The 13,207-nt window shown below is 49.7% G+C and overlaps 4 protein-coding genes across 4 annotated transcripts; 1 reads left to right on the plus strand and 3 right to left on the minus strand.

Moving 5' to 3' along the window:
• Nucleotides 1-581: 581 nt before the first annotated feature.
• On the minus strand, nucleotides 582-2,614 carry PHATRDRAFT_50000 (predicted protein; the record flags this gene model as incomplete). Its single annotated transcript, XM_002184853.1, has 1 exon — nucleotides 582-2,614. One exon carries the CDS (start codon nucleotides 2,612-2,614, stop codon nucleotides 2,003-2,005), a length of 612 nt encoding a protein of 203 aa, XP_002184889.1. The 3' UTR covers nucleotides 582-2,002.
• Nucleotides 2,615-5,137: 2,523 nt separating this feature from the next.
• PHATRDRAFT_50002 (predicted protein) lies at nucleotides 5,138-9,434 on the minus strand (the record flags this gene model as incomplete). The annotated part of the gene is made up of 1 exon (XM_002184854.1): nucleotides 5,138-9,434. The coding sequence occupies one exon, from the start codon at nucleotides 9,432-9,434 to the stop codon at nucleotides 6,066-6,068; it is 3,369 nt and encodes a 1,122-aa protein (XP_002184890.1). The 3' UTR covers nucleotides 5,138-6,065.
• Nucleotides 9,435-9,914: 480 nt separating this feature from the next.
• PHATRDRAFT_50003 (predicted protein) lies at nucleotides 9,915-11,282 on the plus strand (the record flags this gene model as incomplete). Its single annotated transcript, XM_002184790.1, has 1 exon — nucleotides 9,915-11,282. One exon carries the CDS (start codon nucleotides 9,915-9,917, stop codon nucleotides 11,280-11,282), a length of 1,368 nt encoding a protein of 455 aa, XP_002184826.1.
• Nucleotides 11,283-11,643: 361 nt separating this feature from the next.
• Nucleotides 11,644-12,726, minus strand: PHATRDRAFT_50004 (predicted protein; the record flags this gene model as incomplete). The annotated part of the gene is made up of 1 exon (XM_002184855.1): nucleotides 11,644-12,726. The coding sequence occupies one exon, from the start codon at nucleotides 12,724-12,726 to the stop codon at nucleotides 11,689-11,691; it is 1,038 nt and encodes a 345-aa protein (XP_002184891.1). The 3' UTR covers nucleotides 11,644-11,688.
• Between the last annotated feature and the right edge of the window lie 481 nt (nucleotides 12,727-13,207).

Here is a 13,207-nt window from a genome sequence, read left to right on the forward strand (position 1 = left end):
TTGGTGGGGAAGAAAGACAGCGAGTAGGGAGACCGGTTGTGTGTAACGTAACGCAGTGCGGGACTCGACGAAACCGACGACCAGCCAGGAACCCAATGTATAACAGTAACAGTATATTGCTTGCTCCAGCAGAGTCAGTCCTCTTTGACCTGCTTCGTGCTTTCTACAGTGACGAGCGGAATGGAATGGTTCGATTGACAGTGACCACCGGGAGTGTGAGCAAGTGTACCATACGCGGTACTTGATTGGTAGAAAACTGCAACGTAGTAGAATAACGGGCTAACTTACATTAACTGTAAGCTAGCTAGAATCGTCCAAGGGGACCCGAAAGGATCCCGTATACCTACTTTCATAGCCGATCAAAGGCGTAGGAAAAACATAAGACGAATACCTAACTTACAGTTAACTGTAAGTAATAGACTTGTCTGGTGGTAGACTGACTTACTGTTAGGGATATGAACCCCATATGTACCGCTTGACGTATGGTAGGGGTTTTCTATTGGGGCGTACAAATTCGCTGTCACAGTCTAGTACTTACATTAGGTATTACAGTTACAGTTAGTCTTATGTTTTTCCTACGCCTTTGATCGGTCAAGCAGTACATGGGGGGTTGTTAGAAGCCACAGAGGACGAGCGCCTATTGCGTATGCAGGAGCTGGGGGTTTTCTAAGGTCACGGTCAAGGAACGTGATGACGCCTGGTGCAAACTACAGGGACTTACATTAGCGAACGTGAAAGCGAGTTATATATATATCTGTTGGCCGCGCTCTTGCTTCAAAATTGCGACCTTCCTTCCGCAAGAAAGGTTTACGGCCCTGCTGGATCACTGGGCATACGATGGCAGGTGCCTTGAGGTAGGCACACGGCAGTGGACGACGAAGATTTCAACAGCGGCTCACGACAAAGACCTCGAGGCCGACAATGTTTTGCTGCCGTCGCGATTCGGGATCCCATCGTCTGGATGGCCTCCATGTGTTGACAACCATACGCCATGAGATGGCAGCCAAGGAAGGATGCCAACGGTACGGCACACTGTCCACATTTCGTGGTGAAGGAAAAGGACGGAACCAACCACTCGGTCCTGTTTCATGTGCGATACTCCAATGTTACTCGGCATTACGAGAGCATGGTCCACCATTGGTGCTCCGTAGACCACACTGCCACAGCACTATTTGAACCTCAACCTCTCTTGTTCGAACTATTCGACATAGTGCTGCAAATGGATATTGAGGAGTTCACACCTTCCGTCTCCCAAGTCTTGGCACAGCTACTAGAGTATCGCCCTAATGGCTTGGATACGGCCTACCAAGCACTCTTTCCCCCGTTGCTGACCCGGGCCGGGTCTTTGGGATAAGCGTGGAAATGTTCGGCGTTGTCATGTCTGATGCAAGCCTACATTCGTAGGCGGCACCAGAGTTGCTGAGACAAGTAAAATCACATATTGGGTGCTTTCCAAAAGCTGATTTCGTCAAGAGCTACAGCGACCAATACATTTGACGTGCTGTTACCAGCGATTCTTCACTTTCCACAAGAAGAAATGGAAACGGGTATTGCTACATTCTTTCAGCTGGTGTCGGCACGGTTGCAAGCGGGCAAAATGCCCAAATATGTCCGGTTTTACACACAGCTCTCTTCATTGGCAAGTGTAACGCGAATGTGTTTTTGAATTATATGAACACAATGCAGAATGGCTTTTCATCGAACTTGTTGGAGCATGTATGGATCCCACGTGTGACGACGGATCCCCCGGTCCAGCGTACGGAAGCCAAAGTGCAAGCTTGTTGTGTGCGGTTGGGGCTGGTTTTACTGTCGGTAAGGTTAGGATCCGTTACGGTGCGCTTGCGTCGCGCCAGGAGCAGGCGTGTCGGTCCCGTGACCGGGCGTGGTAGTTGTCCCGAGTGTTTGCGAAACAGTGGACGGCGTGCCGTTCGAGGCGGCGTTGACCTACGCCGCCAAGGTGATACCCTGGGAAGATGGAGTCAGCAGTGCTTGGCGGATGATCTCAATATTGGGGTCCGTTGGAGTGGAGGAGGCGTGGCGAAGAATTGCTTGGGATGGATTCAGAATGGACGAAAAGGGCTTGTACACTCTGCGTTGGTGATGATTGCTCCGACGGGTAGGCAGTGCCGGGGAAAGGCACTTTCATTCCGGTGTCTCTGCTTTCCGCACTTGGCGGTATACTGGTCGGAGCGCTCCTTCCGGTCCGTGATAATGAGGCCTTCGAGAGAGGCGCATTCACGGCCTGTGTTTTGTTTTGGCTTGGCTCTCGGCGGTGCTCTGGTGAGGTACAGGAGTCGGATGATCCATCGCCGGCACGCCGTTGAGCAGGGATTGATTCGGGACGGATTCGGCGGTACGGATTGACGGGGACCGTATTGGCGACGACGGAGTCTGTAACTCCAATCGCGGAGTCCGACGAGAGGCGGACGGGGTCAGGGACGGCGTCGCGTCGACGGAAGACAGGGTAGGATTGGCAGTGGGTGTCCCAGAAAGAGTGATCACCAAAAGTCCGGTGTTGGGGAATTTTCCTTTTCGTCATTCCGAGGACAGTGCAAACCAGATGGACGAGACGGACTAGCCAGTACAGACAGACTGCCTGCCTGCATGCCTGCATGCCTGCCTGCCTTTGATCTGCACTGGCAAGAGCTGTGTAGAAAAAGAGGTCTGGGTAATGGCCTAGTTTCAAATGCTTTGGCAATAGCTAACTAACTGTAACATAACTAGCTTTTGAGTTTCCATGGTATTTGTTTTTTGTGTTTTATTACACTTATAACAAAGCTTTGTGCAGTTCCTATCTTGGCAGGCACCCCATGTTCACTGGGTAAACAATGGTCCCTTTCAACCAAGAAGGTTCCACGACTTGCCCTGTACCTTTGGTACTAGAGTGTCGTGGGGAGGATATGGCGCCCGTAGGAAAAACAGAAGACGAATACCTAACTTAACTGTAAGTAATAGACTTGTCTGGTGGTAGACTGACTTACTGTTAGGGATATGAACCCCTTATGTACCGCTTGACGTATGGTAGGGGTTTTCGAAGTCAACAATCGTGATATGTTGACTACGACAAGCTAATTTAAGTGTGAAGTAACTTTAGATGTCTGTCTATCCCGTTACATTTTATGTCCCGAAGGCTCTAGTAATTTACTGTATGTACACTACCTGCCTTTGCCGTTGACGAAACTCAAACTATCTATGTATATACGATTACAATTAAAATCATTTCCGTTGAGCCATCTACAAGGACGTCCATTGACTGTCGCTTCCTGTGGACTGTCCGATGTGGAGTTTCTGCTCCGTCCAACGTACCGAAAGAACGAGATACCGAAATACGGCGCTTGCTCGATATTTCGTCCTCCCACGGCTCACGAAAGCTCCTCTGTTGACAGCTGATAGTAAAATTGCCTGCCCCAAGGCCTACTCCAAGTACCAGACAAGAAGAACCCAAACCAACACGCAGAAGAAGTAGAATACTAGAGAGCTGCATAGCTGCCCAAAGGCAAAGGAGACTGATAACCTGGTTCCAACAGTCCGTCGGGTTATTGACTGTGACTGATGGTCTTGATGCGCAAACGTGGGCGAAATACTACGAGGACTTTCATGTCGGAACCAAAGGCTTCTGTTTCTTCTACGTTGCGTGAGGCGCAAATCCCCCCGCAGCGAAACAGAAAGGAGGCAACGGTGATCACGACAACGAGCAAACCATCGAGTCAAAGTGTTAGCGTGAACGAAAAACAACAGGCTTGGACTTTCAAAAATGCTTTTCGCTTGTTTGGACGAAGTAATAAACGTAAGCCGATCCCGGAGACGAGCGGCGCCCCATTCGGCAATCAAACAACAACGACAACAAGTAGTACAATCGAGGCTACCAGCACTGGAACCAACGCGGCCCACAATCGATCTTTTCTACAAGCGGTTCATCGTAAATGTAACACAAAGAGCAACAGGAGCTGCAACGTAGGGTTCGACAGAACAAACGACATTCTCGATCTACGGGACCCAGCCGAAGGCGATGCTTCCACGATACCGCTCGAGACTACCGTGTCCGACATCCGTACGTCACAACACCGCTTGAAGGATCGTCGCGGAATCGTTGTCCAGTCCGCTTGTAACGCACCGACCACAGCGTCACACTCCGATGCCAATTCGTCATCGTACAACGCAACTGTACTAGCCGATAGAGCCAGAACGGGAGAAAATATTGGCTTGCTGATGCCGAAGGATTGCTCGGCGACGGCAATTTTGCAACATTCGTACTTTGAATATCTGTGTGGAGGCAGCGATTCCGGAAGAAAGCACGATAATGATGAGCCGTCCGTCTACGACTCGACTAGCTCATCTCTAGGGGCAACTGCACCAGTACGATCTCAAGACCAACTCTACGCTGGTCGTACGAAACTATTGTCCGACGATCCGACTATTCAGGAAAGTTTTGAGTGTGTCTTTGAGCGGCAACTGAGGGCTGGGTTAGCTGCAAAGCTCATGGAAGAGGACGAGGGGGAATGGGACCAGCCAGGGCCGCAATCTAGTCTTACTGCGCCGTCTCAACTTCAGCAAACCCTACTGCGCTCACGTTCCTTTACTTATAAAGCCGGTTCTCAGCATCACACGCCTCGCCAATCTCTCCGAAAACCCCGCAAGGTTCAGCACCACGTAAGTCTCCACCGCATCAATGCGGTAAGCGAGGCGGCTTCATCTGTGACAGCTCCCGTCGATCAAGCCACCCAGTTACCCAAGCATCCGGCATCTTGCCATTGTCAAAATCATACCGCGCCGATCGTCCCACCACAGCTTTGGCCCCAAGGTCAACTTTTGATGCGACCTACACCTGGATCTGGCGTTCGTATCAGAGGCATTCGTTTTGCCAAGGCAACATCGTCGTCGTATTTGTGGCAAGCGTCCGACTATCCGTCTGGTCAATCCCCTGTGACCTGGCCACAAGCTTTGCAGGACCACTGGAAAGAGGCGAACGTGCATATATCTGCAACTGCCATGCAAGAAGGTCATGACGAGCTCCTGCGGCGTCTGCAGTCCTATCGCATGTGCCCAAACTGTATGATCCTTCCCGTGAATAATGGAAATGAGCCCGACGGAGAATCGCTAGTGACAGATTTTGAATCGGACTTATTTGTCGGCACTATGCTGGTCCGGTTACGTCACACACTGGGTACTACACCGGAACCATACAACGATCAGATCGGGTACTTTGTGGGTATGAACCGACGTTACCAAGTGGTAATGCGCGGTCGTTTCAAGCGAAGTATCCCGTGGACACGTTGTGTGGCGGGTTTGGAGCTGACTCGCAAGACGGCTCGTTTGCCCGCAAAATATGTCGTCAAAGGGGCCATGAAAGTCATTGGCTTCTTTGCACCACAACTAGACGCGCGACTAGAAGGTTCCCATCCCCATAGTTTGACGCCACTCGGTAGCACGGCGCAATCCCTCAGGGTGCAGCGTAATACCCCATCAAGTATTGAGAATAACTATGATGAATTCGATCTTGAAGCCAAGTTAGAAGAACCAACTCGTGACGAAGAAACTTTGCTAGGAAAAGCAAGTTCGGCTAGTACAACAATGTCACGGGCTCGCTTTCGGAAAAAGGGCTTTGATAAAGTATTTGCTAGCAAGGAGGCAAGTCTGCGAACTAATCCGGAGGACATATATACGTTTGAATTTCTGCAGCACTTGTTCAACTTTCAGGAGTTTTCCATTGAGCTCGGCTCCCTCTTCGGCAGTATCCATTTGCAGGACTGCCTTGATGGACAACCACTACAAATAATGGCGAAGCATAGCGACTCAGACAACACGCGACTATGGAGCTTTGACGTTTGGCACGAGTGTTTGTACCGAGAAGCTGTTGCGTTTGACGAAAGAAATTGCGACTAGTCGTCAATGACCACTTCCAAAGAATATTTGTTGGAGATAATGCTACTGACAGTCAGCACGTATACTGCAACAGAAAGATACAGGAAGGAGCAATTTATATTTGCTTACAACAGGCTTCTGTAATATACCTTCTTTGCACTTCTTTACCCCGTTGACGGCTTCGCACGCTGGCGTGAGTTCTGTCAGGCAGTCGGTCTGTGCCGGACTGGCAACTTCTTGATCTTGAGCATTAAGGCTTCGAGTCGTGCAACCTGTGCGGCATCGTCAACTGTCGCCAATGCAATTGCCTGTTGTATGAGTCTGGGATTGGGGTATACACGGATGCGATTCTCCGTATACGCCTGCCACATGTTTTCCAAGGCGGCAGTACATTTCTCAATATTACGACCCCGCAGCCATCCCTGTATGACCAACGTAAAAGAGTACTGGTCTGGTTTGGTTCTGACAGATTCAACCGAAAGCGAATGCCGGAAGATATGCTCGATTTGCGTCGGTGCATCCTCGTGTCTCGAATTCATCCAGGCACTCATGACGCAATTATACGAAACGGTGTCGGGCTCAACATCGAGTCCTTTGGCTTCGTCTTCCGACGAATGTAATCGCTGCATTTGAGCCAGCAGCGAACGAGTGTGTTCTAACGCTACTGAAGATTGTTCTAAACGGGCCCAAGCCCAAAGGACAGCATTGAAAGATCGCAAATTTGGCTTGGCATTGATCGGATTGGTCAAGTAGTCGTTATACATCTCTTGGAGCAAATTTTCTGCTTGTAGAGGTAATCGGTGCATGGCCATTATTTCCAATACGGCATTGTATAGTAGTGCTTCAGGCTGATAGTTCCTTTTACCTTGTCGAGCTTGGTTGCTCAAAAACTTGAGCACCGCGTGGGCATTCTTGGCCGCGTTCGGTTGCTTGGAAAACCTCCATGCCAAGACCTGAAACTTGTATGCCTCATATTTAGGAGGGGCTGGCAAGATACCGCTTGCATGGAGTTTTTCAAATCGCTCAAGAATGCCAGCAATATATGGCGCTCCGTCAATATCAAGCTGAGCTTTATGTAATGCGAACAGCAACGGTCCGTAACTCGCATCACACGGTCGCAACCTCTGGTCGCCCTGTTCAACCCAATCCAACATGCGATGTATTAAGGCAACAGCTTGTGTTACGGTGCTATCTTTGCGACTCAAAGCACTGATAACAGCATTGATGGGTCGGATATCAAACTCAAAGACTCCGGGCCCCGATTTCCGGTAAAGCTCTAATGCGCTATCTAGTAGTTCCGCGGCACGAAGAGTTCCATCAGGCGAACGAACCAAGGCAAGGATAACAATAGAAAAAGTCCGGCCGTCGGGTGGGGGGAGAACGGGATCCGTATGAGCCATCATGCGACGCAACAGTGCTTCCGCCTTGTCTACGGCATCGGCTTTGACGTAGGTATTCAGCATAACATTGTAAGCGGCTGCCGCGTTTGAATCATTGCTATGTGTTGCGGTATGCGTCGTCAAGAATCCACAATTGCGCAATTCTTCCATTCGGGACAAAGCATATTCCGCCTTTTCGATCCGATCAGGGTGTAGAGATCTCCCCCATGCTTCGAGGATGGAAACATGCATAAGAGACGTTGGCATCATTCTTTTGTCGCCGCCAAGGTATTTTTGATGCATAGTGTTAAGCAACTCTTCAGCCGATTCTGGATGACCGGCTTTAGCAAACACATTCATCGCGGTTGTGTAGGAGTATACGTCTGGCTGCACGTCCAATTCACCACTATCAAATAAAGATTTCATTTCTTGCAACATAGTCTGCGCTTTTTCGGCGGTATTGGATGGTTGCCATGCTGATCGAGCCCAACATGATAGAATGGTATTGAGGGTGACAGTATCGGGTTGAATCCCGATTTTGCCAATGTCGTCGTATGGATCCCATACGCGGCGCAACAACGTTTGTGCATGGGAGGCGGCGTCGGGAGTGTGTTTGGCCGATTTGGACCAGGCTGCCAACGTAATGTTTAAAGACAGTAGGTTGGGTTCAGCGACGACAAAGGGATCACGGTTATAAGCTCGACACCATTCATCCAGGAGGGATTGAGCATGTTCGCCCTTACCACAATCGGCGTAGATACGCAACATTGTATTATAGGAAATCGCGTCCACAGCGACTCCAGCTTGCAAAGCGTCCTCGAACAACTGGGTCGCATGTTCAGCTCGCTGGTCGCCGCGGTAACCATTGCGATGTCCACTTCGCAACCAGGCTTTGAGACACAGATTCAGCGTCAGCGTCAGCGTGTCGGGACTGTAGGGCAACAAAAGTGCGCTGCGGAACACTTGGTCGCAAAACGAGGCCGTGGCGTACGTCTTCGAAGAAGACTTCACAATTTCCCTTTCCGCCAAGACTGTTCCGTGGATGATATGTATCAATGCTTTGCCGGAGAGCTCGAGTGACGAGAGTTGTGCGGCACACTCTTGCAACTTCTCGTAGAGTATAATTGGCGTAACTTTCATAGAATTGTACCGCTTCCAGCAAAAACTCCAATTGATGACGATTGATTCGACCAGAGACGGATTCAAAAAGCGAATAGAGGTATCTTCGTCCTCATCTTCTACCTGTAGTCGATCAACTTCGCGCACCAAGGCTGACAGTATTTCCAGGCTACGTTCGACAGATTCTGGCGTCTTACGAATGATCCACCAGTACAAAATTTTGGAGGCATCAGCCCAGGAGAGGACGGGTTCCGTCAAGTAGTTCCCTGACAAGAAACCTGGTGGTAGATCGTGCAGAAGATGTTGTGTATGGGATCGCACCTGCGCCAGTTCGCTTCCGTATCCGACTACACCATCAGCCGCATCATTTGTGTGGTAGAGGCTGCCATCAGTGTCTACAGAATCGTGGACAGAGGTGCTTCCGGTGCTAGCAAAAGTGCGAAGAGCTCCACGACCCACGAGAGCCGTGTTCCGCTTATCGTATGCTCCGCTCCCCGAATTCGCACTCGGTGTTTCTGTGGAGATGCGAAGAGCAGCCGCACCAGCGTGGAGCGAATCGCCGTTTGCGTACTGTCGTGTTTGCACAGCCGTCGACCGTGCTGAGAACCAAAATTGCAGTGAGGGTCGTGTTCGCCCTAGTTGTTTCCCTAGTGCTTCTATCGTAGAATAGCAGCGACACGACACGGGGTTCCATCCAGACGACACATCACACGTACACGCGGATGTGGGTGCCGATTGTGTAGGGTGCTGCCTGTGAGCGCATCGGATTGAGATTGTAGCGGCTGCTTTCCATTCCTCGTTTCGCCTACGAGCTAAAGCATTCGTTGTTCCAGCAAGCGAAGATCGCATCCAGGCAAACGAAGTTGATGATAAGAAGAGAGAAGAGGAGAGGGTCAATGTACACGCAGGAAAGAGCAAGTGATACCTTCGACGGGGTCGCGGCGGAAGGATTCCAAATCCAAAGGCTGCCGTAACTGCTATAATACAGTTGGTGGTCGGAAATGGAGGGTCGAACCCTGCAAGATCAAAGAAATCCCGTATTGGGGCTCCGGTCCCGCATAGGGCGTCACACATTTTGTGTCGGACTACACGCGTTGATTTACAGTTACTTGTCAGCATTCAATGTGTCCGAGAAGCCTCACGTCCTAAGCAACTGTTCCAGAGATATTGCAGTATACAACAAAAGCGACAAATCCGGCAGTCTGCAAACGTGTTTTTGGTTATAGAATTGAATTGCGAAATCTCGGTACCTTCCCTGTCGTAGGCCAGACTCACTCTCTTCGGTTTGGCGACATGCCACTATTCAGTGTCACAAAGTGAATTCATAGTATAATTACGATTCGAGACATTTTGAGCTTTTGCGTTGGGTCTTTTTAACAAACCTCTCCTTTTTTCTTGTGAGCATCGTACTTTTGGGCTCTTGTCCACGTATCACTGTCAAAGAGCTCACCCTGTCAATAGAAGATAACCATATATTTGCTGCTTCTCTTTTTCCATTCGCGCCCGTCCGTCTATTTGAAATTCGACAGTATCCATCGTTATCGTTATCCCAGCATGCTTGGTCTACGTTTTGCACACGTTGCTGTGATGCTCGTTGTGGTCGTAAAAACGGTCCTGGTCAGCTTCCACAACGTGAAATCCATAAAGCCAGTAGTGTCGCAACACATTCCCGGGCAGCCGGAGCGAGCGGCTGTTGTTTCTATCAACGAGGATACGGGAGTAGGCGTTCCCAGGCGACACACCCCAACCGGAAAAGCGCCGTCCGCCAACTCAACCAGGAGTGACACAATAACCGGAAAAGCGCCGTCCGCCAACTCAACCAGGAGCGACACCATAGCCGGAGATGCACCGTCCGCCAACTCAACCAGGAGTGACACCCTAACCGGAAAAAGACCGTCCGCCAACTCAACCAGGAGGAGCACACGCATTACTACTCAAAGAACTGCGACAGAATTTAGTGTCAGTCCGACGACACAGGAAATCGGTATGAAGCCTGATTGGACAAAGCTAATACCGCAATGGTTGCACAATCGAAATACAACCAGCGTGAAACTGCTGAGAACTGGGGCACCAGACATGCCTTCAGGTGCTTTCGTGCATATCGGTAAAACGGGTGGATCAACGCTGAGCTTGCACTTGCGCAATGGCTGTCACTCCTTCATCAAACAGCCGTGTAATCAGCTGTCCCTGAACGAGGTGGAATCGCATGTATCCCGCTTGACTACGTACTATCATGTGCCTGACTTTGCCAATCTTAGGCGAACCCGTCACCATCTGTTCTATGTCCTTAGTATCCGCGACCCGTTAGCTCGGCTGTTGTCCGTCTTCACGTACATGCATCCGGATAACATCATTGCCCGCGGCGCTTGTCAATGGAATATCTGTGAAACCGAAAGTATATGGAAATGTTTTCCAAATTTGGATGAGTTTGCTAAAGCCCTCAACTTATACCGAGAAGAAAGCAAAGGACAAGAGGCTGTGGCAGAGAGAAGATGCGTACAGGGCGCTCAAAGCTTTATTCGTAGTAGCGACAATGCACCGGACCACTTTCGACACAGCCTCGAGGCGATTGTGGAGGAATACATGCCACCAAACGCCATAATGAATTCGACCATTCTTGTGGTAAGAAATGAACATATTTGGGACGATTGGATTTCCGTTAACCAATGGCTTGGTCAGGAAGGAAAGGTGGACGCATTTCCAGATAACAATGTACGTGATTTTTCACACATGACGCTCCCCGTTTCCAAAAACTTTTCCGAGGAATCTCGCAAAAGCTTATGTGCCGGTCTCCGCGATGAATACCGAATCTACATGACCATCCTCTCAAAGGCCGCCAATATCGGGCCAGTTGAAATGGCGCAAAGCATCGATTTGGCTCACAGAAACTGCCCGTCTCTTCAATTTTCTTCTTTTGTTTGACTCTGGAAACATCATTTTAATTCACGCCAGCAAGGATTGACACTACTATCACAACCCTTACATAGTCCAAAATTCGTTTCAATTTTGCACTTCCCATTGACGAAATTCACCAGCGATGGTTGCGTAAATGATACGGAGAATATGCACAAAATATGTCGGCCATTGAAAAGACGTTGAAAGTATTCAAATGTAGTAGGGCTCCAACCTCGGCAGCCCCATGGGTAAGAAAGCGAATGCAGCAGTTCCGCGGTCCCTCGTTGAACATAAGCTTACATTAATCATTCGGCCCACTTTATTATGCGACAAGACAGTGACCATATTACACTTGCGGAAAAGAGTCAGGGTATCGGTTGGTCGTTTCGATTTGGCAGTCGAGCAATATTTCGAATCCGGTAGTGGAAGGATTTCATTTGCTAGGTTTTTTCATGCGGTATCGATCCGGATTTGTAGTGTGCGGCAAGCCTGGACAAGGGACACCATCATTATCTCGATCTAACTTGGCAACGTCACCATAAAAGGGAAAGTAATTTTCGTACCATCGCAAAGCATCTTCGTACGTTCCAAAATCGGAACATCCCTTCACATCTCCAGGATTCTTAGGTGGACTCGTCGGCTGGGCCTCTTTGCGACGCAATACCTGCTTTCCGCCATCTTCACCCCACTGAATTTCTGTGGTAAGGTCAAGGGGTTCAAATTCGGCCTGAAACGAATCTTGACATGTTTGGAACAAACCGATTTGTCGCTCGCGGGCTCTCTGCTGAAGCGATTGTAAACGCTCCACGGACAAAATGGACGACGATGCCGCCACCGCCGTGTTGTCACTCGTGCGCACCAATGCCCAACCGGACTCTAACAGAGATTCGTTGACAATGCTTGCTTTCTTTACCGTATCCGTTCGACTGTTCACCATCCGCACAAGGACAACGCGAGTACTCCGTCCGTCTCCGGCAACACGCTGGAACCACACGTCCTCGCGTACCGGCAGCATTTGTTGAAGTTTAGCTACTGGGGTCGACGAAACACAGTCTGGGAAAACCGAGTTACTTGTCCCGACTTTCGGAAGTTTAACTCCAGCCAGCGACACGAAGCCGCTGCGACGCAGTAGGATGCTTCCGTTTTCGTCCACACGAACAATTCGGTCCGATACGAAATCATCCGAGGAAAACGCTGCGGGTTGTACTGTTGCTACTAACAATGCTGTTGATTGGCTAGTACGAGATATCCCCGTACCGAGGCTTCCAAAAGAGGATCCGTCCTGAGCCGCAATCGACAACCACAGCGGCGTGCTTTGGTGTAGTCGGGATGAGGACGACGATGATAACGCCAGATATTGTGCTGGGGCGTTGGCATTGTTCAATGCTGGGGGTTGCCCATGTACCGAAGAAATGGATGCAAGAAGCGATGGTGCGGAATCAACGAATGAGTAAGGCTGTGGAACAATCATTAGTACCTTCTGCGATGGGGGGCCAAACCAGACGAATCAAGAGTAGCGACGATAGCGTTACGTCAGCGCGAAGCAAAGATCACTACAACCTTTTCTCGTAAAGGTACTGCTGACTGATACGGGACAGGGTGATCAATTGGGCATTGCCGATTGTACATTAGTACAACTATTTGTTCAGAGGAACCAACGTATAATCACTGTCGAAGCTAAGACAATGCCGACGATCTGACGGATTGTCGGTCAGTCAGGTGCGAAAAGTAGAAGCCGATCCTTCTATTTGCATTAGATGGCAATCATTCGATAAGAACCCGGATGAAGAAGTAGTGACGTTCCCGAATGTAAGAGGGACTACAGGAGTACCTGTTATATACGGGTGCTTTCCTCAGCGACTATGTAAACCTTTCACGGTGAGTTTCGCTGTCAATGGCTCCCGACGCCTATGTTTCATGCACATTTACATACGATGAAGAGAAATAGACAT

The sequence above is a fragment of the Phaeodactylum tricornutum genome, chromosome 26 (genome assembly GCF_000150955.2).
Source record: "Phaeodactylum tricornutum CCAP 1055/1 chromosome 26, whole genome shotgun sequence".
Classification (NCBI taxonomy): Eukaryota; Bacillariophyta; class Bacillariophyceae; order Surirellales; family Neidiaceae; genus Phaeodactylum; species Phaeodactylum tricornutum.